At 41.5% G+C, this 24,667-nt stretch overlaps 1 protein-coding gene across 9 annotated transcripts in view; it reads left to right on the top strand.

Moving 5' to 3' along the window:
• The window catches only part of PHF8 (PHD finger protein 8), a 92,011-nt gene that overhangs the window by 27,073 nt on the left and 40,271 nt on the right, over positions 1-24,667 (top strand). For 7 of the 9 annotated variants that reach the window (XR_010406132.1, XM_045878507.2, XM_045878469.3 and 4 more), the window contains exons 7-18: positions 868-1,054; positions 3,246-3,408; positions 7,884-7,971; positions 8,341-8,447; positions 10,219-10,310; positions 12,764-12,853; positions 14,693-14,995; positions 15,755-15,858; positions 20,579-20,757; positions 21,046-21,131; positions 21,686-21,819; positions 22,428-22,741. Coding sequence is in view for 8 of the 9 variants with exons in the window: in XM_045878507.2 (XP_045734463.1) it covers positions 868-1,054; positions 3,246-3,408; positions 7,884-7,971; positions 8,341-8,447; positions 10,219-10,310; positions 12,764-12,853; positions 14,693-14,995; positions 15,755-15,858; positions 20,579-20,757; positions 21,046-21,131; positions 21,686-21,819; positions 22,428-22,741 (1,847 nt within the window). In the remaining variant the exon portion in view is untranslated. The remainder of the gene's footprint in view (positions 1-867; positions 1,055-3,245; positions 3,409-7,883; positions 7,972-8,340; positions 8,448-10,218; positions 10,311-12,763; positions 12,854-14,692; positions 14,996-15,754; positions 15,859-20,578; positions 20,758-21,045; positions 21,132-21,685; positions 21,820-22,427; positions 22,742-24,667) is intronic. The other 2 variants (XM_045878501.3, XM_045878490.3) reach the window with 1 other exon arrangement.

Here is a 24,667-nt window from a genome sequence, read left to right as displayed (position 1 = left end):
TATAACATATCTGTACTTAGAAAGCTTACTGTCTGATTACTTATTTAACTTTTAATTTTGACATAATTATAGATTTACAGGAAGTTGCAAAAAATACACAGGGAGGTCCTGTGTATTTTTCAGCCAGTTTCCATCAATGGCAGCATCTTACATAACTATAGTGCAATATTAAAACCCTTGCTGTTGGTTTTAACATACAAAGTTAACAACCTGAGGATTTAAAAAAAACTGTTTGTACCTCACTTCATCTTGAAAGACTATTTGAAGTAGCTTACAGAGATACAGAGGGAAAAAATAGACAAAATTAGAACAAAAGGAAAATAAAGGTGGGGAAATAGGATGCATCTGGTGGGTGATCTGCACACAAAATGCATATATGAGTGTCTGGATAGTTGGTAGAGAAGGACTGTAGAGTTTTCATTGAATTTCCTGAAGGTCAGGACAAGGAAGGGAGTGCAATATTATAAGGTTTGTGGTTTTACATAAGATAAAAACAACCAGATATTTGGGAGAAGTACTCCTTTACCTGAAACTGAGCCCTTGAGAGGTTTCTCTAATGATTCCTCATAAAGACAGTATGGGATGGGGACAGTACAGTAACTGTTATTGACCAAGTACCAAGTGAGTGGATCTGGGTTGGGAGAGTTATGAGCATTTAGTGGAGGAAATGATCTCCTTTAACTGGGGAATTCTGTGGAGCTGGGACTTGAGACTTCTAGAGCTGAGTGGAATGAGGATGCTGGCCAGACTTACTGAAATAAGTGTTTTGTCTTATTTGACTCTCACTGGGATGGGGAACATTTTATTCAGGCTTTAACCTTTAATTCCCAGTCAGCTGACATCTGCTTTCCACCCCTTCCTTGCTAGGCTTTCTAACCTTGTGGAGACTCCCAAGATTGTTCGGAAGCTCTCATGGGTGGAGAACTTGTGGCCAGAGGAGTGTATATTTGAGAGGCCCAATGTGCAGAAGTATTGCCTCATGAGCGTGCGGGATAGCTATACAGACTTCCACATTGACTTTGGTGGCACCTCGGTCTGGTATCATGTGCTCAAGGTAGGAATGAATGTGACTTCTAGAGGCAGCCTGGCCTTGGGCCTCCCTCTGTTTCAGGTGGCAGCAAAAAATAGGCTGCTGAGGTCTACCAACCTCCCAGATTCTGTTTGGGTGACATTTCCATATAACTACTCTTTTGTGGTTGGGCACTTAGTGGATATGCCATATAACTGTCTCTACAGTTTTGATGCTTAACATTTTTTTTTTTAATAACCTAAGGTTTTCTCTGACTTTTTATCTTAATTGAACCAATCTATACTCCTATGACTATGTATGGAAATGTCCATATTTACTGTAGAAATTCTTGGTAACATGAGGAACTTCGCCTCCCCCTTACCATCTTTATTGAGGTATAATTTATACACCATAAAATTAGTCTATTCCAAGTGTATAGTTTGATGACTTTTGACAGTTATATGTAGTCACATAACTGCCACTACCATCATAATAGAGCATAGGGGCACCTGGGTGGCTTAGTGTGTTGAGCGGCTGCCTTCGGCTTGGGGTATGGTCCTGGCGTCTTGGGATCGAGTCCCACATCGGGCTGCTGCTCGGTGGGAGTCTGCTTCTGCCTCCTACTCTCCCTCTGTTCTGTCTGTCTCTCAAATAAATAAGTAAAGTCTTATTTAAAAAAAAGATAACAGCATATATGACAAGTTTTTTTTTTTAATGTCAACCTTCCTATGGGTAGTTTCCCTTTTAGTGGTTGTTAAAATTTTGTAATTAGCATATTAATTATCAATGACTATGAAGGACTTTTGAGGTCTGGAAAACAAATTTCTTAAGTATTTTTGATTCTTGTCCACCATCACACTATTTAATTTTCTTATCAGAAATGCCAAGGAAAGAGCAGAAAACTTGGATATGGCTCTTGTCCAAATGATCACGAATCTTAAACTAGTTGTTTCCATTGGTTTAACATGAAATTGGAGAATGTAAATCACTATTATGCAAATGTTAGACTTAACTTTTTTATTTTATTTTACTTATTAGAGAGAGAGCACAAGCGGGAGGGGCAGAGGGAGAGAGAATCTCAAGCAGACTTCTGCACTGAGCACGGAACCCGATGTGGGGCTCGATCTCATGACCATGAGATCACCACCTGAGCCAAAACCAAGAGTCAGATGCTTAATTGACTGTGCCACCCAGATGCCCCTAACTTTTTTATTTTAAGATAATTCCTTTTTTGTAGAAAAATTTCAAAATGGTAGGAAGAATTCCTGTGTGCCCTTTACTTAGATTGCCCAATGTTACCATTTTATTATATTCTTTCTCTAAAGCAAACATAATACAGTAGTTGCCTCTATATATTTTTTTCTGAAACATTTGAGAGTAGTTGCAGACATGGTATCTCTATCTTATAATAATTCAGTGTGTATTTCTTGAAAATAAGAGCATTCTCATAACCACAGTATAGTTATCAAAATCAGGAAATTAATATTGATATAATACTATTATCTAATCTGATCTGATTCAAATTTCTCCAGTTTTACAGTAGGTAATTTCTAATGTTGCTTTTCTACATTGAAACTTATTATCATGAAATATTGGTTAAACTAATCAAGCTGTAGGTTGGGGATATTTTTGTACTAGTGGGCTTTTGTTTCTTTTCTGCCAAATAATCTATCTGGTGATTGCCCAAGCAAAACATAATTGGGAAATAAAATGTTTTTCCAACAGATAATCACCTAACATATAATCTTCTAGAAGTCCTTGGGCAATTACTGAACTTTTAAAGTTTTATTAGCTTTGATTGCAGGTGTGAGAAGGAACACTCTCTGTAAATGGCATTTAAAGGCAAATTCAATTTTCTTTTCATCAGTAATGTGGCCTTAAATTCTCTTAGGGCTAGTAGTATTGATCTACTCATCTATAGAGGCCATTTCTCATTTGGCATTGCATCTAAAATAGGAGCTTTTGGTGTACATTTGTCCTAAGTTGAAAATTTTGTTTGAAATGCCCTTTCCAAATTTTTTTGTCAATCTTATAGAAGCTTAAAAGCACAAAGTGCAAAAGGACCTTTTAAAGTTTTCAAATCTACATGAAAATGATTCTTGGATGGGGTTGGGAAAGAATTCTGGCATATTACATGGTCTTGGAGCATGAGAGAGAGAATATCCTTTTGGAGATCCTCTGGAGGATTTTTCTGGAAACTTGATATTTTTGGCACCTCAACCTCTTTTTGTTTCAGGGTGAGAAGATCTTCTACCTGATCCGCCCAACAAATGCCAACCTGACTCTCTTTGAGTGCTGGAGCAGCTCCTCTAACCAGAACGAGATGTTCTTTGGGGACCAGGTGGACAAGTGCTATAAGTGTTCCGTGAAGCAAGGACAGACACTTTTCATTCCTACAGGTCTTCCCTGGGTCCCTCTGGGAGGGTTTCAGGAGGGCGGGAAGCAGATGGGAGGTTGTGGCACCAGAGCCAGCGCCTTCCCATGATGTATTGATTTGATTATGTGGGATATCCCTCTCATATCAGCTGATAACTCAGAACTGGACCACAGGAAAATTCACATGATGGCCAGTGGGCAGCATGGTCACTTCATGAGGTTGCAAGTGGGGAGTTCCAGGAAGAGGTTGATGGACTCCCTTGCACTGGGCTGATGTCAGCTTGGTGAACGGATAGGGAATAGGTCTCTCAGCCCCATGACTCTAGGGATAGTGACTGGGAGGCTGGCATTGCAGGCTATAAATCAGAGTGACTTGGGGTGGGGTGGGGCTTTTCCCCCCCTAAACAATACATTCCAAGGCTTCACCCCTAGAATTATGAATTTGTAGGTCTGGGGTGGGATCTCAGTTTGTGTTTTGAATAGGTTCCCCCAGTTGTCTCAATTTGGGGAAGTTGACCTCTTTACCATGTTGAGTCTTCCATGAACGCAGTATGTCTTTCCATTTATTTAGATTTTCCTAATCTAAATAGGGAGGCGGGGAGAGAGAGAATCTTAAGCAGGCCCCCAGCACAGAGCCTGAGATGGGGCTTAATCTCACAACCCTGAGATCACGATCTGAGCTGAAATCAAGAGTCAGATGCTTAATCGACTGAGCCACTCAGGTGTCCCTGTTTAGAGTTTTAGGGTAGGTCTGCTGGCAATAGATTTTCTTAGTTCTCCTTCATCTGTAAATGTCTTGATTTCCGTTTTATTCCTAAAGGATATTTTTGCTGGATATAGAATTCTGGGTTGATAGTTCTTTCCTTTAAGCACTTGGAAGAATGTTGTGCTGCTTCGTTCTGACCTCCATAGTTTCTGATGAGATTTTGGCTGTCATTCAAATTGTCTTTTCCCTTATATGTGTCATTTCTTGCTATTTGTAATTTTTTTTCTTTAGTTCCTAATAGTTAGACTATAATGTGTCTTGGCATGTATTTCTTTGGGTTTATATTACATGTGTTCATTGAGCTTCCTGAATGTGTAGGTTTATATTTTTTGTCATATTAGTGAAGAAATTTTTAGCTATTATTTCTCTGGATGCTTTTTCAGTCCCACACTCTAACTTCTTTTCTTTTGGATCTCTGATTATATGAATGCTATATATATTTTGTTGTAGTCCCACAGGTCCCTGAGTTTATGTTTTTCAGTCTATTTCCTCTCTCTTGTTCATATTGAGTACTTTTTCTTGTTCTGTCTTGAAGTGTTTTGATTCTTTTCTCCATTGTCTTTATTCTTCTGTTGAGTCCGTTTCATTATTTATTTCAGATATAGTATTTTCCAGTTCTAAAATTTCCATTTGTTTCTTATTTATATCTTCTCTTTTTTTGTTTCAAACATGTTTATAATTGTTCATTGAAGCATTCTTATGATAGCTCCTTTAAAATTGTCATATGGGGTGCCTGGCTGGCTCAGTCAGTTAAGTGACTGCCTTCGGCTCAGGTCATGATCTCAGGGTCCTGGGATCGAGCCCCACATCGGGCTCCCTGCTCAGTGGGGAGTCTGCTTGTCCTTCTTCCTCTGCTCCTCCCCCACTCGTGTGCTTGCTTACTCTCAAATAAATAAATAAAATCTTTTAAAAAATAAAATAAAATTATCATATAGTTCTAGCATCTTTGTCCAATATGATATTGTATAATTCTGGATTTTCTTTTCTGTTGCACATATCTGTCTATTCATATATCAATATCATGTTGATTTGATTACATTGGTTTTATATAGCATGTTTAATATATGGTGAGGCATGTTACCTCCCCCCATACCCATCCACTTTTCTCTTTTATAGTTTTCTGTGCCCAGGCATTTATTAATTCATTTATTCATCTTTGAATCCTTTGCCTAATAGGGTGTCACATAATACCTTTTCTACTCTGGGCATTTAATAACTGTTTGATGAATTGAATTTGCCTACCAGAGATTTCAGTTGGATTGATTCGCTTATTGGTATGAAGTCCCATGAACTGGGTATAATCTACTTAGTTTCACAAGTATTGCGTATCTACTGAATACCCCCACATGGGGCTAGGTGCTAGAGACAAAAGATTGATAGGCCATTTCAGTATCATGTTCTAATAGCCACAATAGAGACATTTACCGCAAGTTTTGGGAGTGTGGAGAAGAGCACTTAGTCTAGCTGGAAGTTTGTGAAAATCTTCTCAGAAGAGTGACACCTGACAGGTAAGTATGGACTGACCAAGGAAAGAAAGGCAGAAAAGTCCTCTCAGACATAGAGAAAGGCATAAGCAAAGCAAGGCTGTGTGAAGTAGTTCATGGATACTGGAGCCTAAAGATCAAGGAGAAAGTGAAGCTGAAAAGTAGGCAGACTGAACTTATCCCAGAGGTGACTGGGGGACCATTGAAGGTTTATTTGTTTATGTAGCAAAAGAGACAAAGAATAATATAATAGACATTTATGTGTTTGTAACCCAACTAAAAATATAAAATATTACACATATATTTGAAGACTCCCATATACCTCTTCTCAATTCCATTCCCATTTTTCCCTCTCTGAGCTAGCCATTATTCTGAAGTTGGCAATATCCTCATGCATTTCTGTTCCTTTATTATACAGGTAATGGCTCATCAAGCCAATACCTAGGATTGTTTTACATGTTTTTGAATGTTATATAAATGGAATCATATTAGGTAATTCTTCCCAACTTGCTTTTTTCTCTGAACACTATGATTATGAGATTCATGTTGATAAATGTTCACTCATTTTACTTACTTTCCAGTATTCTGTGTATGAGTAAATGGCAATTTATCCATTCTCCTGTGGATGTACATTTCATTGAAGAATTTTGTGCGGGGATGACATGGGCAGATGTGTATTTTAGATATATTGCTTAGGGTTGAGATGTGGAGGATAGACCTCAGAGATTGAGATTGGTATAGAGCAGTGGTTTGCAAACACTTTGGACTCAGGACCCCTTTATACTTTTTAATATCACTGAGGACCCCAAGACTTTTATTTATGTGGTTTGTATTCAATATTTACCACATTATAAATTAAAACTGAGAAAAATTTTAAATATTAATTCATTGGGAAATAATAAACTCATTACATGTTAGCATGACTAATAATTTTTATGAAAAATAACTATTTTCAAATCAAAAAAATGTAGTGAGAAGAGTGACATTTACATTTTTGCAAACCTTTTTAATATCTGGATTAATAGAAAATGACTGGACCCTCAGGGCGCCTGGGTGGCTCATTTGGTTAAGCGTCTGCCTTCAGCTCAGGTCATGATCCGGGGTCCTGGGATCGAGTCCTGCATCGGGCTCCTTGCTCAGCAAGGAGCCTGCTCCCTCTGCTTGTGCTTTCTCTCTCTCTCTCTAATAAATAAATAAAATCTAAAAAAAAAAAAAAAAAAGAAAATGACTGGACTCTCAAGTCTGCTTCTGCATGTTGTGATATCATGTCATTTACCCTCTGGAAAACTCCACTGTATACCTGTGAATGAGGGTGAAAAAGACAAATAACTTCTTAGTATCATCATGAGCATAGTTTTGACCTTGCCTGTGCTCTCAAGGAGTCTCAGGGAGCCCTAGGATTCCCTGGACCATACCTTGAGAACTGCTGGTGTAGAGGAGCCAGTTTGAAGACTGTTGCAAGTAGCCTAGGTGACAGGTAATGAGGGATCTGAACATTGGTAGGATGGATGGATGGGGAAAGGGAGATGAATATGAGAGAGGTTTAAGAAGAAAAATTAGAAGGTCTCAGAAGGCAGTGTAGAGTCAAGGGGAAGGAAAATAATTGAGTTCCAACTAGGTGCATACTTCACAACCAACATATGAAGTAGATGTTTAGCTGGAAAATGGCAGACTTTGAACTCAGGTTTATTCAACACAAAAGCTCTTTGTGTTTTGTTTTTTTTTTCCAATATTTTATTTATTTACCTGACAGAGAGAGACAGAGAGGGAACACAAGTAGGGGGAGTGGGAGAGGGAAAAGCAGACTTCCCGCGGAGCAGGGAGCCCGATGCGGGGCTCGATCCCAGGACCCTGGGATCATGACCTGAGCCAAAGGCAGACGCTTAATGACTGAGCCAACCAGGAGCCCCCAAAAGCTCTTTGTTTTACCTAGAGTAAAGTTAGAAAGGGGAGACTTGGCGAGGAGGTAATGCCCTTCTAAGAGATGAGAGAGAAGATGGGCGAGGCAGCAGAGAGACTCGAAGTCAAGAGGAGGGAAGTAGAAGGAGTTTAATAACCCCATAAGTTGGTGCAGTTCAGGGTTATAATGGTGGCAGAATGGGTATTGGGAGAGTGGAGGAACTAGAACTTTCTAGAGTCACTGCCAGGTTGGCTGCTCTAAGAAGTTGTGTTTGAGCTGATTTGAGACAGTGATGTCCAGAGGAAGTAAGGCCCTCTGCCAGCTGTGATTTTGCCATGTTACCTACAGGATGGATTCATGCTGTGCTGACCCCGGTGGACTGCCTTGCCTTTGGAGGGAACTTTTTACACAGCCTTAACATCGAAATGCAGCTCAAGTGAGTGCTGAAGCTATTGTTATCCCAAGCTGGCCATTCGCATCTGCTAGAGTCCTTGGGTTCTCCCCTATAGTGAGGAGTGCAGCATAGGAGGAGGCAAGATGATCAGAAAGGAATAGATACTGGTTCCTGATAATGATCAGTGTGAGGATGAATACCCCTTCTTCACTTAGTCATTTATGTGACTTTGGGCAAGTCACATAACCTTTGAGCTCAAGTTTCCTAACCCACAAAGTTGGATTTTGCAGGGTAGTTGTGAGGATTAGAGATAATGGATACAAAGCATTCTAGAACATACCCCATGCATAGTAGGTGCTCAGTAAACAGGATCCTTGTTATCATCGTTGTTGTTGTGCCTACTTCTTCTAGAGCCTATGAGATTGAGAAGCGGCTGAGCACAGCAGACCTCTTCAAGTTTCCTAACTTTGAGACCATCTGTTGGTATGTGGGAAAGCACATCCTGGACATCTTTCGAGGTATGGATCCCTTTGCCAGCTGCCCCTTTTGCCCTGCTTCCCTGAGCGTGTGCATGCACGTGTGTGTGTACGTGCAGATAACCATCACCTCAATGAAGATACAGTACTATTCCATTGCCTCAGAGATCTCCCTAGTGCTACCCCTTTATAGTCTCACCCATTCTTTCCCTTTGCATTATCCATAACTTCTGGAAACCGCTGATCTGTTTTCCATCTCCGTAATTTTGTCATTTCAAGAATACTATAAAATGGAATCATATATTGGGGCGCCTGAGTGGCTTAGTCGGTTAAGCGTCTGCCTTCGGTTTAGGTCGTGATCCTGGGTTCCTGGGATCGAGCCCCGCATCGGGCTCCCTGCTCAGCGGGGAGCCTGTTTCTCCCTCTCCCACTCTGCCTGCTTGTGTTCCCTCTCTCGCAGTCTCTCTCTCTCAAATAAATAAATAAAATCTTAAAAAAAATAAAAAATAAATTTAAAACATGGAATCATATAGTGTGTGAACTTTTGAGATTGGCTCTTTTACTAAGTATAATGTAAGGTAGAGCATGGATTTTAACTTTTTAGCAAAGGTGGCTGAAAAAATTGAATTACAGTGAAATTATCCCTATTTGCTGCTAATTAAAGTAAAACTCAATCTGGACAATCTCAGAGTTTCCTGAGCGTGCTTCCTATGGGGTGGGGACAAGGCCCAGTCCTGACCAGCCTGGCATCATTGTGTTGGTTCCCAGGTATCAGCCCAGGTAGAAGCCAGCCTGCTTTGATTCCTCTTTGCTGGTCTGTTTTGAAATAGAGAAGCTCCCTTGCTCAGACCTGAGATTCTTCAAGGTAACTTGGACATGAGGAATCCGTATTTTAGTTACAAAGAACCTCAGAAGCAGGGGTGCCTGGGTGGCTCGGTCAGGTTAAGCATCTGACTCTTGGTTTCAGCTCTGGTCATGATGTTAGGGTGATGAGATCGAGCCCTGCATTGGGCTCTGTGCTCATTGTGGAGTCTGCTTGACATTCTTTCCCTGCCCTCCCTCCCTTCTCTGCTCCTTCCCCTGCTTGCATGTGTGCACGTTCTCTCTCTCTCAAATAAATAAATAAATAAAATCTAAAAAAAGAACCTCAGAGTCCAGTGAGTACAGTCTCCTACCCACTACTTCAAGCCCTTACTCTGCTACCTAGACTGGCTATCACATAAGTGTTCTATCAGAGGCTAGATGACTAACCAGTTATTGCCTGTTCAGAACAGCTCGGTTCAGTAGAAAATTCTGTATTGAGCCAAAATATGGCTATTTTTCATAACCTCCTCCTGGAGTAATTCAGAATAAGGGCATTTATTAATGGCCCTTCAGATCTGTGTAGGTGGCAGTCAGGGTCCTCCTGAGTATGGTTGCATTTTGAAACCCAAGAGGCAGAGCACTTCCAGTGTGGTAGAAGGAACACAGGCCTCAGATTCAGATAGACATAGCTTCAGTCTTGGCTTTGGCTCTTACTGGGTATATGCCCTTGGTTAAGTCTCTTTGCCTCTCTGAGCCTCAGTTTCCTGAACTGTAAAGTGAAGATAATGATACTTGCCTTAGAGGGCGGGCATAAGGATTACTGAGATAGTAGATATTAAATGCCTGGCATGTAGTAGGTACTCCTTAAATGAACGCTCTTATAAGAACTGAGATCTGGAGTTATGCTTAGAACTTTGAGTATTTTCTCTGGTTGCCTGAAAAAAAGTAACAATTCCTTCACTTCCCTGCATGGCTTCATGACCTTCTGCCTTCCTCTTTCCCCCTTTAGGTTTGCGAGAGAACAGGAGGCACCCAGCATCCTACCTGGTCCATGGTGGCAAAGCTCTGAACTTGGCCTTTAGAGCCTGGACAAGGAAAGAAGTAAATACACATTTTTCTCTACGTCCTCTAGAGTTCTGCCCTCAATAGGGGCTTGCTTTGAGTAGATGCTTTGGGGAGGTGGAAGAGACTGGGGAGGCTTGTGGGCTCCTGGGGTTAGAATGGAGGACTGGCCTAGGACTTCTTGGATTACATTTTTAAACCTTTCTCTCTGATTATAAAAAGTAATACATGCTTACTCTAGAGAATTAGAAAAAATGCAGAAGAGTATAGGAAGGAAAAACATCACCTGTAATTTTAACACTCAGAGGGAATTAACATTAACATTTGGGTATATTTTCTTCTGGTCTTTTTTATATGCATTTAAGAAACATGATTGCTATCACTCTGTACAGTTTCGTATCTGAGTTTGTTGGCTTATGTTCATTTTCCTGTGTCCTCAAAGCTCTCCAGAAACATTTAATAGTTAAATGATATTGTTTTGCAGGGTTGTACCATCCTTACCTAAGCACTTGTTCATTGTTGCTTTATTTATTTGGGGGGTAGTTATAGAAAATCATGCAGTGACTGTCTGCACCAAGCTTTGTCCCTCATCTCTTGATCATTTCTTCAGGATAGATTCCTAGAAGAGCAATAATTGGCTCAAAGTATATGAAAAAATGTAAGGCCCTTGATGCATACTGCCAAAATGGCTTTTTAGAAATAACACCTATATCCATCTATCCAATTGAATATGAAACAGCTGTAAAAGAGATTAAGGATGTTTTCTCTGTACTGACTTGGAAAGATCTCCAGAATTTGTCAAGTGAAAGTGTACAACCATGTGCATAATGTGCCACCTTATGTGTTAAAAGGTGTGTGTGTGGGGGGGAACAAGAATTATATTTGTATGTGCTTGTATTTGCCTGAAGACACAATCTGGAGGGATGTAGAAGACAGTAATAAAGGTGGTTACCTGTGGGTGTGGGTTAATGGGACTGATGGCAGGGACAAATATATATTGAGGCTTTTCAATATGTATCTTATTATATTGTTCGATTTTTGAGCTATGTAAACGGATTACCTACTCAAAATGTTGACTTTAAAAAAAAATTTTAAGAAATGGAAAAAAACAGAAGAAGAAATATTGATATGTTCTCTTATGCTTTTGATATTCTTTGTAGACTTTTCCCCCTGTATACAGTGGCTTAAGGAGACGTTCCAGCCATTATACGCTTAACTTGTACAATCTCTCCATTCTCGTTGCCAACCTTCCCCTCAGATATCCTTGGAATTCATGTTTTGGGCCTTCTCTTCTCCTTGGACATATCTACACCTGGGCCTTAGCCTAGTCTTCTGTTTCTCCATATCCCTCAAGTGTGGCTACCTTGGGTTTCATTTCTGATGCCCCCCCCACCATGAAGTGAACTTTAGAGGGACTCTGTCCCAGGAACAACAAAAGGGAAGGGGGATGAGTCCTAATTACTCATGCCCTGAGCCAGGATGGCCCCAAATAGCGTGGCCAAAGGGAGCTGGAGAAGAGTAGAACACAGATCCGAGGAGCCCATTCTCATGGACATAGTCTTTTGTGAAATGAAGATGACTTCCATGGGAGGTATTTGCTCCCTCACCTTTCCAGTGCCCCTGGGCCAGGAGGAGGGAGCTATTAAATTTATCCAGCTGGATCACATGGGTTCTCAGACCGCACCCCTGTCCAGCCACCAAAATAGATTCCAGATGGCTTAAAAGAATTAAAGAAAAAGAATCAAACCATGGGAAATAAGAAGGTAATGCTGAGGAAGTTTTATCAGTCCTCTGGATACAGAAGTGAAGTGAAAACTGGTAGAAAAAAATCACAAGGGAAAAGCTTGAGAGATCGGTCTACATAAAGATGTAAATCTTGAGGACTCAAAAAGATTGCAAACAAATTAAAAGAGAGACACCCAAGAGAGGTCTCAGCCTGGGTTGCTGTTCCACTTCATTACAAGTGGAGAGACTGGGTTGTCCCCAGGGATCTCCTCCAGGTCTTGACTTTTTGAGGGGTATGGCCCAAGCCCACCACTGAGTTCCTCACACCCCTGGTGTGTGAGGTTTTGCAAATATTTCCTCATAGTCTGTGGTTTGTCTTAACAGCGTTTTTCAAAGAGAAGTTTTAGTTTTTTATTAAGCCCAATTTATCAGTTGTTTTTCTTTTAAGGTTCATGCTTTTCGTATCCTCAGAAATCTTGGTCTAACCCAAGGTCACAAAGATTTTCTCCTCTGTTTTCTTCTAAAGGGGTTATAGTTTTAGATTTTACATTTCAGCCTTTGATCCATTTTGAGTTTGTGTGTGTGTTGGGGGTGGGCGCGGTACAAGATATGGATTGAGGTTCTTTTTTTGCATATGGATATCCAGTTGGTCCAGTACCAGTTGTTAAAGAGACTACCCTTTCTCCATTGAATTACTTTGGTACCTTTGTCAAAAATCAGTTGTCCGTTTATGTGTGGGTCTATTCCTCATGCCTTTTGTTTGACAGGCTCTGCCAGACCACGAGGATGAGATTCCAGAGACAGTGCGGACCGTACAGCTCATTAAAGATCTGGCTAGGGAGATCCGCCTGGTGGAAGTAAGAAGCAGGGGAGCAGGGGAGGCGTTTGGGAAGGGCTCAAGGCTCAAGTGGCAGGTCAGCCTTCTTCAGTTGGCTTGAGAGCTCAGGGGAAGGGTTGGGAAAACCCCACCAAGGACTCTGTTTATTCATTTAAATAATTATTGTGCGCCTCGAGTGTGCCTCACATTGGGCTAGGTGTTTATAATACATAAATAATTCATTGCCCACAAAGAACTCAGAATCTTGTAGAGGACCCTGGGCAAAGTCCACTGCCTGAGCCCCAGTTTCCTTGTTTCTAAAGTGGGGATAATTATACCTACTCAGGGGTTGTTAAAAGGGTTAAATAAGGTCATACAGGCCGAGCACTAAGGATAGTCCTTGGCACATAGTAGGTGTTCAATAAATTCTAATGGTGGGTCATGGTAGTTGTGGGTGGAGGTCATAGTAGTAGTCGTTGGTATTACTATTTTGACTCAGTCTCTGCATTCTACAAAATGACAGTTCTCCCAGGTTAAACATGATTACAAAGCCATCTTTCAACAGGTGGCTTATACCACGAGGCAGTAAGGTGTAGATGGTAAGAGACTCAGAGAAACTTGGATTCCGGTTCCTGCTCCGTCACTTGCAAGCCTTTCAGAGCCTTAGTATCCTTATCTGTAAAGGGGGAATAACACCACCTTTTCAGAGTTTTAGGCTCAAGAGCTAACGTATGTAGAGCCCCTCGCACAGTGCCTGGCAGAGTAAGTACTCAATAAATGCGAGCCATTGTTATTAATAGACTTTGCAGCAAAGAGAGAACTCGGTGTGGGCTGGTGAAGTAGCAGAGGCACCAGAGGAGAATTGGACTTATGGAAGTTTAAACTCTCCTTTAGCTCAGGAGCTGTCAGTTTCCGTTTAGCACTCAGGCTCAAGGCACTAAGTCTATGCTGAAGGGTGGTCAGAGTGAGCTACTGGGAGGTTGGGCTTCTAGCCTCACCGCCTGCAGCATGTTTCACTGCCTACACCATAGCTTACATTGTCCACCTCCTACCTCCTTTTCCTCCATTCCCATCTGTCAGAATCCTTCAGAGTTTAGTTACAAGGCCTACCTTTTCTCTGGCTCTTTCCACTTAAACCAATTTTGTATATACAAAGCTCTGGGCTCATTAGAAAAGGACTTAGAGATGGATCATATCTGGTCCACTGGCTTTCAAATGTTTTAAAGTGATGGAACTTTTTTTTTTTTTGTCAAATGAGATCTTACCTGGAAGGTCAGTATGCAACCAATCAAAGCATAGCCGCTGTGAATAAGGTGAAGGCAAGAGGCTTCGACTTCCACATGTTCCTCTTGTTTGCCTTCCACCTACCTCCAGTCTTCAGGGCTCCTCCCAAGAAGTTCAGAGGAGCCACAAGGCATCTCTGAAAACCACCTTTCCAGTCTGCTCCTTTAATGTTGTAGCCGAGCAAACAAGGCCTCAGAGTAGTCCAATCACTTACCTGAGGTCACAGCAGACTTCGGACTAGAACCTGTCTCACATCCCGCAGTCCTTAGCGTTGGCCCCACACCATTTAGTACTCAAGTATTTTCTGTCTCATGCCAGCTGCATTTGGAGTCTTGTCTCCAATTTTGACAGTAGTGCTGGGCTTTTTCTCTGCTCGTCTTCTCCTTACTTGTCAATGGCCGGGTGAAGGAATGCCACCCAGTAAATTCTTGATGACGGACTCGTTGTGAAAAAACTAGGGTGTGCATCTGGATGTGGAGCATCTGGAAGCCACTTCCACGGCAGTACTTCCAGTGCCATGAACAGACCTCTGCTCTTAGCATAGAGAGAACCCTGGAGTAAGCGCTAACCCCGTCGTGTACTGATACTCTTGTAGGATATCTTCCAACAGAACGTTGGGAAGACGAGCAATATCTTTGGGCTGCAGAGGATCTTCCCAGCTGGCTCCATTCCCTTAACCAGGCCAGTCCATTCCACTTCAGTATCCATGTCCAGGCTGTCACTGCCCTCCAAAAGTGGTTCAAAGAAGAAAGGCCTGAAGCCCAAGGAACTCTTCAAGAAGGCAGAGCGAAAGGGCAAGGAGAGCTCAGCCTTGGGGCCTGCTGGCCAATTGAGCTATAATCTCATGGACCCATACAATCATCAGGCACTGAAGACAGGCTCTTCCCAGAAAGCAAAGGTGGGTGCTGGCCCATGGGTTCAGCCCAGCCCTTTTGGGTCCCTTGGAAGAGCAGGGGATCGAAAGGATTGTCCTGTCTTCCCACCTCCCTTAGGGCCCCTGGTGTTTAGCTACCAGTCCCACTCATTTAACAGGCATTTATTGAGACCTTGTCTGTGCTGGGCACTGTGATAGGTGCTGTGACCATAACCCTCAAGAGGCTGACAGGCTAGTGAGAAAGACAGGCATAAAAACAAATGAGTGCAATGAGGTATTGAGGATGCCATAATCAAGGGTGTGTGGGGGACCTTCAGACACAGAGGGGGGATGAGTTTATCCGGGTAGGAGTGATGGTCAGGAGCTCTTCTCAGAAAACATGACACTTGAGCTGAATCTTGAAATGCTGGATGGGAATGACATTTAAGAACATGGCATATGAGTGTCAGGTTGGAGTCTTGAACAGGTCCTTAAGAAAAGCCCTTCTCCAGGGCTCCACCTTGCTTCAAGATTGTGGTGCTCTCCATGGGCACGTGAAGATGCACTCCCTTCTTTTTAGGGAACACGTTTTGCAAGATTGATAGGTTTCCCCTGAGGTAGCCATACGTTCTCAACCTCCTGTTCTTGTGATCATTGGGGGTGGGGGTGGGGGACAGTGTAGCAGGAGGCCTTGGTTCAGGTGGTTTTAACAGTGAACTCAGCCAGTGAAACCGGAAGGAACTGGTCATCGTGATTCACATGGGAGTCCCAGACAGGTGACAACTGAGCCTCCTCCTTCTGCAGTTCAACATCACTGGTACCTGCCTGAATGACTCAGAGGATGACTCGCCAGACTTGGACCTTGATGGGAATGAGGGCCCGCTGGCCCTGTTGATGTCTAATGGCAGGTGAGGTGGGAAGAAGGAACACAGAGATACTGGGACTGTCAGTGGCAACATGTCACTGAGACCGGGCATGGAGTTGGGACCTGGGGCTGGGACATGGGTGGGGGAGGGACTGTACTTGGGGAAATACATTATCGGGTATCATTGCTTAGTTCAGAGAACCATGGTAGTGTTGTGGGAGAGGCCTGGAATCTAACTGGCAGTCTGAGAAAAATCTTGTATGAGTTTTAGAAATTTCAGATAGTCAGTGGGTCAGAACCACTGGCAGAAATAAGAGGGGATATAGCATGCTGATTAAGAGCATTAGTTTTTGTTTTTGTTTTTGTTTTTTAAAGATTTTATTTATTTATTTGAGAGAGAGAATGAGAGAGAGCACATGAGAGTGGGGAGGGCCAGAGGGAGAAGCAGACTCCCTGCTGAGCAGGGAGCCCGATGCGGGACTCGATCCAGGGACTCCAGGATCATGACCTGAGCCGAAGGCAGTCGCTTAACCAACTGAGCCACCCAGGCGCCCAAGAGCATTAGTTTTTTATATGCCTTTTGCTATTAGATTTTTAGGAATTTTGCAGAAATATTTACACAGGTATGTTAAGAGAAACGTTCAGTGTTTACAGCATCGTTGTTTGTAAATAGTAATTGGAAACGTGTTCATCAATAAGGGTTGGTTAAATGAATCATGGTACCTCTGTAGAATAGAATACCATGTAGCTGTTAGAGAGAATGAGTTTAATATCTGTTGGCATGGAAAGGTGTCCAGGATATATTCTTAAGTGAAAAAAATCAGGTTACAAAATAATACATAATAATAGTCCTATTTTAATTTTTAAAAGAAAGGTGTGTGTGTGTGTGTGTGTATGCTTGTGTAGAAAAGTGGCATAGAAGACTTCTTTATTTTTAATTTAACTTTTTTGAAGAGGTTTAAAATTTAATATATGCAGCTTAAAATTGAAAAAGTATGCAACAATATAGAGTGAAAAATTTTATTCCCGCTCCTCCCTGTTCCCCAGCTCCCCTCCCCACAGACAACCAGTGTCAATGATTTTCTTCTAGAGATAATCATACATATTCATGCAAATATATTTGTTATATATTTTATACTTGTCATATTAAACTTATAAGAGTAGTTGTCTCTGGAAAGTAGGATAAGGGAGCCAGGAGAGGAAATTTTCACTTCAGTAGCATTTGAATTTTGTACAATGAGCATGTATTACTTTTCTTAAAATAATTTCTAACAGAACATTTTCTAAAAGAATAAAATAAAAGCATTCACAACAAAAAGCATGGGCTTGGGAATCAGACAGTCCTGAGTTTGAGTCCCAGCTCTGAACATGAATTCACTGTGTGACCTTGGCAAGTTAATTAACCCTGCACCTCAGTGTCCTCATTATAGCTCTTCTATAGATAAAACTTCTACCCTAGGGTTGTTGGAGGACTAAATGAGATAATGTATGTTGAGTGCTTATCACAGGGCCTGGCACATAGTAAATGCTTAATCAATGGTAGCTCTTACAATTAAAATGTTAAAGATGAAAGATGATGGTGGTAGTGGTGGTGGTGATGGTATGGGTATAGCCAGAAGCTAAGTAGATCATCACAAGCCCTGAAACATGTAGGGAGGCAGAGGAAGACCGTAAGAGGGATCATCTGGACACTCAGAACACCAGACAGGAGCAGTCAAGAGCCAAGTAAAGTGTGAACAGTATAGGAACACAAATGCCAAGGATACCTTCATAGCCTTTTTGTGGGAAAAGGTCTTCGGATCCCAAGGGCAAGTATAGTAGGTCCACCTGGCCGGGAAATAAGGGACAAGGGAGTGTGAGAGTAGGGCAGATTCTGAAAGCAATAAGGCTATTCTTGGGGTTTGAGACCTAGTAACTAAACAGTAATAGAGAGACCATTGAGCATTGCCTTGGTCTGTGGTAGGTCTCCTGGGGAGGAGAAAATTGAGAGTCCTAAGGGTCCAGCTTGTAACAGCTCTTGAGGACACGAGACATTTTCCCCTTTCCCACTAGTCTTCTTTATGCTGCTTCTATTACCTCCTGCAGCTGCCAGAGACTGCAGTTAAATGAACCTAGAGAGACAAGATACAGAAATATTTACAGACAATATGATATTACATCTGGGCTTCTCTCCAGAATCATCCAGGGTTTTGCAAGGACTGAGGTGTAGATGAAACAAGATTGGCTGTGTGTTGATAATTGCTGAAACATAGCTGGGTGAAAGGCACATGAGAGTTAGTTATACTTTCATATTTTTGTTTATGTTTGACAGTTTTCATATTTAAAAGTTAATAAAAGATCAGGGTATAGGGGCACCTGAGTGGCTCAGTCATTAAGCGTCTGCCTTCGGCTCAGGTCATGATCCCAGGGTCCTGGGATCAAGTCCCGCATCGGGCTCCCTGCTCGGCGGGAAGCCTGCTTCTCCCTCTCCCACTCCCCCTGCTTGTGTTCCTGATCTCGCTATGTCAAATAAATAAATAAAATCTTTAAAAAAAAAGATCAGGGTATAAATAGCTACCATTTATTGAGCTCCTGCTCTGCATCAGACTTTAATTTAGCTGTTTAGTACATTATTTTATTTAGTCCTCACAACAACCCTGAACGGTAAGTGTTGTTATCTCCATTTTATTAATGTGGAAACAGGCCCAGAGAACTTAATTATAAGGTTAGCTACCGTTGGGCACTTGCCATGTGTTGGTCTCTGCATTAGCTCATTTAATCTTCCTAAAACCCTGCGAGGTAGAAGACAGGTCAATTTAATGGCAGCCAGTTTACTGAAAGCCAGTTCACCAAATGACTGCTGAATGTACGTATCAAGTATACTGATTTACCAAAAGCTTGTTTCTTTTTTAACTATAAGGTTTATTTCAGCAGTTTGTACTGGTTAATACTGTTTACCGTATGTAATGGGATTACTTAAGCCATTTTTTCGTTTTTCCCATTTCCTTTATATATTTTTAACAGCTTTTTTGAGGTATACTTTACATACCATACAATTAACCTGCTTTAAGTATACAATTAAATGACTTTTAGTAAGTTTAAAGAACACGCAACTATGGGGCGCCTGGGTGGCTCAGCCGGTTAAGCGTCTGCCTTCGGCTCAGGTCATGATCCCAGGGTCCTGGGATCGAGCCCCGCATTGGGCTCCCTGCTCTGCAGGAAGCCTGCTTCTCCCTCTCCCACTCCCCCTGCTCGTGTTCCCTCTCTCACTGTGTCTCTCTCTGTCAAATAAATAAATAAAATCTTTAAAAAAAAAAAAAGAACACGCAACTATCACCACAATCCAATTTTAGAACATTTTAGAACATTTCTATCACCCACTTATACCTTTGGTTCTCTTCCCCAGGCCCAAGCAACCACTAATCTACTTTCTGTCTATAGATTTGCCTTTTCTAGACATATCATATAAATGGAATAATATAATGTGGTCTTCTATGTCTGGCTTCTTTCACTTAGCATAATGTTTTTAGGTTCATCCATGATGTAGTGTGTATCATTAATTGGTTCCTTTTTATTTCTGAATAGTACACCATTGTATGGATATACCACAGTTTGTTTATTCATTAACTAGGTGACGGTTATTTGGATTGATTCCACTCTTTGGCTGTTGTGGATAATGGTGCTATGAGCATTTGCGTACAAGTTTTTGTATGGATGTACGTTTCCGTTTCTCATTTAGGAGTAAAACTTTGGGTCACATGGTAACTTTATGCTTAACTCTTTGAGAAACTGCAAAACTTTATTCTGAAGTGTCTGTACCACTTTACATTCCCACCAGCAGTATCCTGGCTAACAATTGTTATTGTCTGTCTTTTTTATTATAGCCATTCTAATGGATATTAAGTGGTATCTCATTGTGGTTTGGATTTGCATTTCCCTAATAACTAATGATATTGAGCATCTTTTTGTGTGATTATTGGCCATTTGTATATCATCTTTAGAGAAATGTCTATTCAGATCTTTTGCTCATTTTTAAATTGGCTTGTTTATCTTATTGAGTTCTAACAGTTACTTAAATGTTCTGGATACAAATCCTTTCCCAAGTAAATGATTTGCAAATATTTCCTCTCAGTCTTTGGCTTGTCTTTTCATTTTCTTGGTGGTATCTTTTGAAGCACAAATGTTTTGAATTTTACCTAATCCCAGGTCATAAAGATAGTTTCCTATATTTTTTTTCTAGAAGTTTTATAGTTTTAGCTTTTACATTTAGATCTAGGATCCATTTTGAGTTAATTTTTGTGTATGATGTGAGGTAAGAATCCACATTCATTTCTTTGCATGTGGTATCCAGTTATCCAGTTATCTCAGCACCATTTGTTGAAAAGACCATCCTTTCCCCACTGAATTGCCTTATTAGCATCTTTGGCAGAAATCAGTTGACTGTAAATTAAAGGGTTGGTTCTGGACTCACAGCTGTGTTCCATTGATGTATATGTGTATCTTTTTGCTAATGTCACACTACCTTGACTACTGTTGCTTTTTAGTAAATTTTGAAATTGAGCAGATAAGTCCTCCAGCTTTGTTCTTTTTCAAAATTCTTTTGGCCATATTAAGTCCTTTGTATGCTTCTATACATTTTAGTATCAGCTTATTAATTCCTATAAAAGAAATTAGCTGGATTTTGATAGGGATTGCATTGAATCTATAGACCAATTTGGGGGGAATTGCCATCTTAACAGTATTGAATGTTACTGTCTTTATGCTCTCCTTCTCTTTCTTTTTAGTACCAAGAGGGTAAAGAACTTATCCAAGTCTCGGCGAGCCAAGCTCACAAAGAAGGCAGACAAGGCTAGGCTGGTGGCAGAACAGGTGATGGAGGATGAATTTGACTTGGATTCAGATGATGAACTGCAGATTGACGAGAGATTGGGAAAGGAGAAGGCGACCCTGATAATAAGACCAAGTGTGTACCTGTTCTTTCTTGTTCCTTTCTTGCCCATTTCACATGTTTTGTGTCCTCTTGATAGACCAAAGGCCTTAGGCCTGAGCTTGTTGACATTCTGACTTACCAGCTCTTTAGGCTTCCATGTATTCTTTGCTCTAGAGAGTTATTTATAAACCAGTTCCTAACCTCCCTAAATTAGTTGTCTGTGGTCATTACTTTTAGGAAAATTATATTCTTTTTTCCCCTGGATGTTTGGCTCAGATGCTAATCTTAGCTTCACAATACGTGCATTTCATTATTTTCTAGAATTTCCCCGAAAGTTGCCCCGTGCGAAGCCTTGCTCTGACCCCAACCGAGTTCGTGAACCAGGAGAAGTTGAATTTGACATTGAGGTAGGAGCCTGCCCTGTTGTCTGGTCTTCTGACATTTTGGTTATAGAGATAGAAGACAGATTGTCATTCTAGTTGGGGCGGGGGTCGGGAAAGATACCCTGTGCATTCAATTCCTAAAATATTTATTAAGTGAAAGATGGTGTGCTAAGTACAGGGCAGCTGAGCATATAACAGGAAGACCATAATTGAGATGAAATATTTTAAAAATCCTTTAATGCAGGGTAGAATAAAAGGCATTGTGATGTAGCAGAAAGAGTATCTGATTTGAAATATCTGGTTAAGACCTTACACAACTTATTACTTTCCTGAGCCTTAGTTTCCTTACGTGTAAAACAAGTTAAAATACCCACCTCACACACACACACAAAATAATAATACCTACTTCACAAAGATGCTATGGAGATTAAAATGAAAGAGTGAATATTCTGCTTAGGACTTGGTCTGTATTTGGTGCTCAGAAGATACTAGCATCCCGAGTGAAAATGTCAACACTGTACTGGGGCCTTACCAGACCAACCCTCAGCAGCTGAGATGATATCCTCTTTCCCCAACAGGAGGACTATACAACAGATGAGGACATGGTAGAAGGGGTTGAAGGCAAGCTTGGGAATGGGAGTAGCGCTGGTGGAATTCTTGATCTGCTTAAGGCCAGCAGGCAGGTGGGGGGACCTGACTATGCTGCCCTCACGTGAGTACTGGCTTTGATCTCCCCTTTCCAGGTGATCAGACAGCACACTCTCCCACCCCCACCCAAAAGGCTAGATCAGCCAATCAGCAGATATTTATTGAGACATTTAAAGGGACAAAGAATTAGCAAGGGCATTCGGGCTGAAAGAATAAAGTAGACATGAAATCCGTCCTGAGGAACTTAAGATCTGGCGGAGAGTAGATGTATAAACTTCAAGAGGGATTAGTTTTGAGTTCTTTGGGAGCTGGAAGAGGGGCTAGAAGAGTCATGGAAGGAAAACTGGGCCTTTTCTGGGCCCTGTTTTTTTAAAAAATGAAAGAATTCAGCATAGGTGAACAGGAAGGGAGGTGCACCCCTCTTTTTGCCACCTTCCTTGCTCTCTGTGGAAAGACTTGGGGCAAGAAGGACTGGCCTTTACATGAAAACAGTCTTTGGTATACTATCTTGATCTGTTGGTTTAATTTCTGGTTTCTCATCTAGAATGGTCCTCTCCTTCCTCCTACCCTAACCCCTGTAGCTATTGTCCCTCCTCCCTGACTATTCTGATGACTGGTTTCCTCCAACAACTAGAGAAACTCCCTCAAGCATTTCTCCTCTGTCCCTTGCAGCGAGGCCCCTGCCTCTCCCAGCACTCAGGAGGCCATCCAGGGCATGCTGTGCATGGCCAACCTGCAGTCTTCATCATCCTCACCAGCTACCTCCAGCCTTCAGGCCTGGTGGACTGGGGGCCAGGACCGAAGCAGTGGGAGCTCCAGCAGTGGGCTGGGCACTGTGTCTAGCAGTCCTGCTTCCCAGCGCACCCCAGGGAAGCGGCCCATCAAGCGGCCAGCATACTGGAGAACCGAGAGCGAGGAGGAGGAAGAGAATGCCAGTCTGGATGAACAGGACAGCTTGGGAGCATGCTTCAAGGATGCAGAGTATAGTAAGGGCAGCCGAGCACTTGGGTCCAGGCCAGAAGTGCTCCCCCTAGCCCCAGTCTCAGACCCAGTCCCAATCCAGGACAGCCTGTGACAATAATGAGCAAAGACCTTGCCTTAAGCTTGATGCTCACTTTCTCTGAGTCATGTTTTCTTAATCTGTAAAATGGAAATATCTACAGGTTGATGTAAGAATTAGAGATGATTCTTCTACAGAGCACCTGGCACATTGTCTTGCTCATGGAAGACCCTCAGAAAATAATTAGCTATCATTCATTTTTTTAAAGATTTATTTATTTATTAGAGAGAATGTGGGGGGGAGGGGTAGAGGGAGAGGGAGAGAGAGAATCTCAAGCAGACTCTGTGCTGAACGTGGAGCCCAACACGGGGCTCGATCTCACAACCCTGAGATCATGACCTGAGCTGAAATCAAAAGTCAGGTGCTTAACTGACTGAGCCACCCAGGTGCCGCAGCTATCATCCATTTTTTTTATTATGTTCAGTTAGCCACTGTATAGTACATAATTAGTTTTTGATGTAGTGTTCAGTGATTCATTAGTTAAGTGTAACACCCAGTGCTCATCACATCCACTTTTAAAACTGTCTAACCTTCTTTGCTGGAAACTCTTTTTTTCAAACTCTCTTGCCTGTTTTATTTCCATCACTTCCACTTCCTTCTCTGTTGTTTGGTTCATCCCTTGCAAAGGTATATAATGACCTTTCGGCGGGCTTTTTACATTTAAGAGATGACCTTTTTTTAAGCTAAGATTTATTAAGTACTACATTATATAATGCACAGTTTTGTGTAGTGCAGCAGACTTTAATGTGGATTTTAATATTATTTATTTAAATTCAATTAGCCAACTTATAGTACATCATTAGTTTTTGATATAATGTTCAATGATTCATTAGTTGTGTATAGCACCTTTAAATCTAATTGCCTAAAATTTGAACAAGACAGAGAAAGCAAAAGTTACCTTTGACTAATACTCTTCTTTCTCTGAGGAAGGTTACCCAAAGGTAAACTGTTATCAGTTGATACATACCTTTCATTTTCTTATACTTAAACCACATGTAGACACAAATACAGTTTTGTGTAGTATTCATGGTTCTACAACTTGCTTGGACATCTTTCAACATCAGTACATAGAGATCTATCTACTTCATCAGTACATTGAAATCTACCTGTTGTGTAGTAGTCTATAGCATAGATGTGCCATCATATTTTTAACCATTCCCTACTGATTAACATTTAGGTTGTTTCTCATTTTATAGTTTGACTAACAATGCTGCAGTGAAAATTCTTGTAAATAACTCTTTGTGCCCATGTGCCCGCTAACATTTCTGTAGGGTGCTAGACCTGCTAGGTTGAACGGTATGTACAAAATAAATGTTAACAGTGCCAAATTCTCCTCTGAAAGGGCCAGTGTATGAGCAGTGTATGAGCCTTAACCAGCAGTGGATATTACCAGTCCTCTTGATTTTTGGAAATCTGATAGCAAAAAATGGTGTTTCAGTTTGTTTTATATGTTTATTGGCTCTTCTTTATTTTTTTTTTAATTATTTTTTTAAAAAGATTTTATTTATTTATTTATTTGACAGAGAGAGAGACACAGCAAGAGAGGGAACACAAGCAGGGGGAGTGGGAGGGGGAGAAGCAGGCTTCCCGCCGAGCAGGGAGCCCGATGCGGGGCTTGATCTCAGGACCCTGGGATCATGACCTGAGCTGAAGGCAGACGTTTAACCATCTGAGCCACCCAGGTGCCCCTTTTTTTAATTTTATTATGTTATGTTAGTCACCATACAATACATCATTAGTTTTTGATGTGGTGATCCACGATCCATTGTTTTCGTATAACACCCCATGCTCCATGCTGTATGTGCCCTCCTTAATACCCATCACCGGGCTAACCAATCCCCTCTCCCCCCTC

The sequence above is a fragment of the Mirounga angustirostris genome, unplaced genomic scaffold (genome assembly GCF_029215605.1).
Source record: "Mirounga angustirostris isolate CCGP_5_RB_7025 unplaced genomic scaffold, mMirAng1.0.hap1 SCAF_11, whole genome shotgun sequence".
Lineage (NCBI taxonomy): Eukaryota > Metazoa > Chordata > Mammalia > Carnivora > Phocidae > Mirounga > Mirounga angustirostris.
Note: the sequence above shows the minus strand (reverse complement) of the source record. Positions and strands in the feature narration are given on the sequence as shown.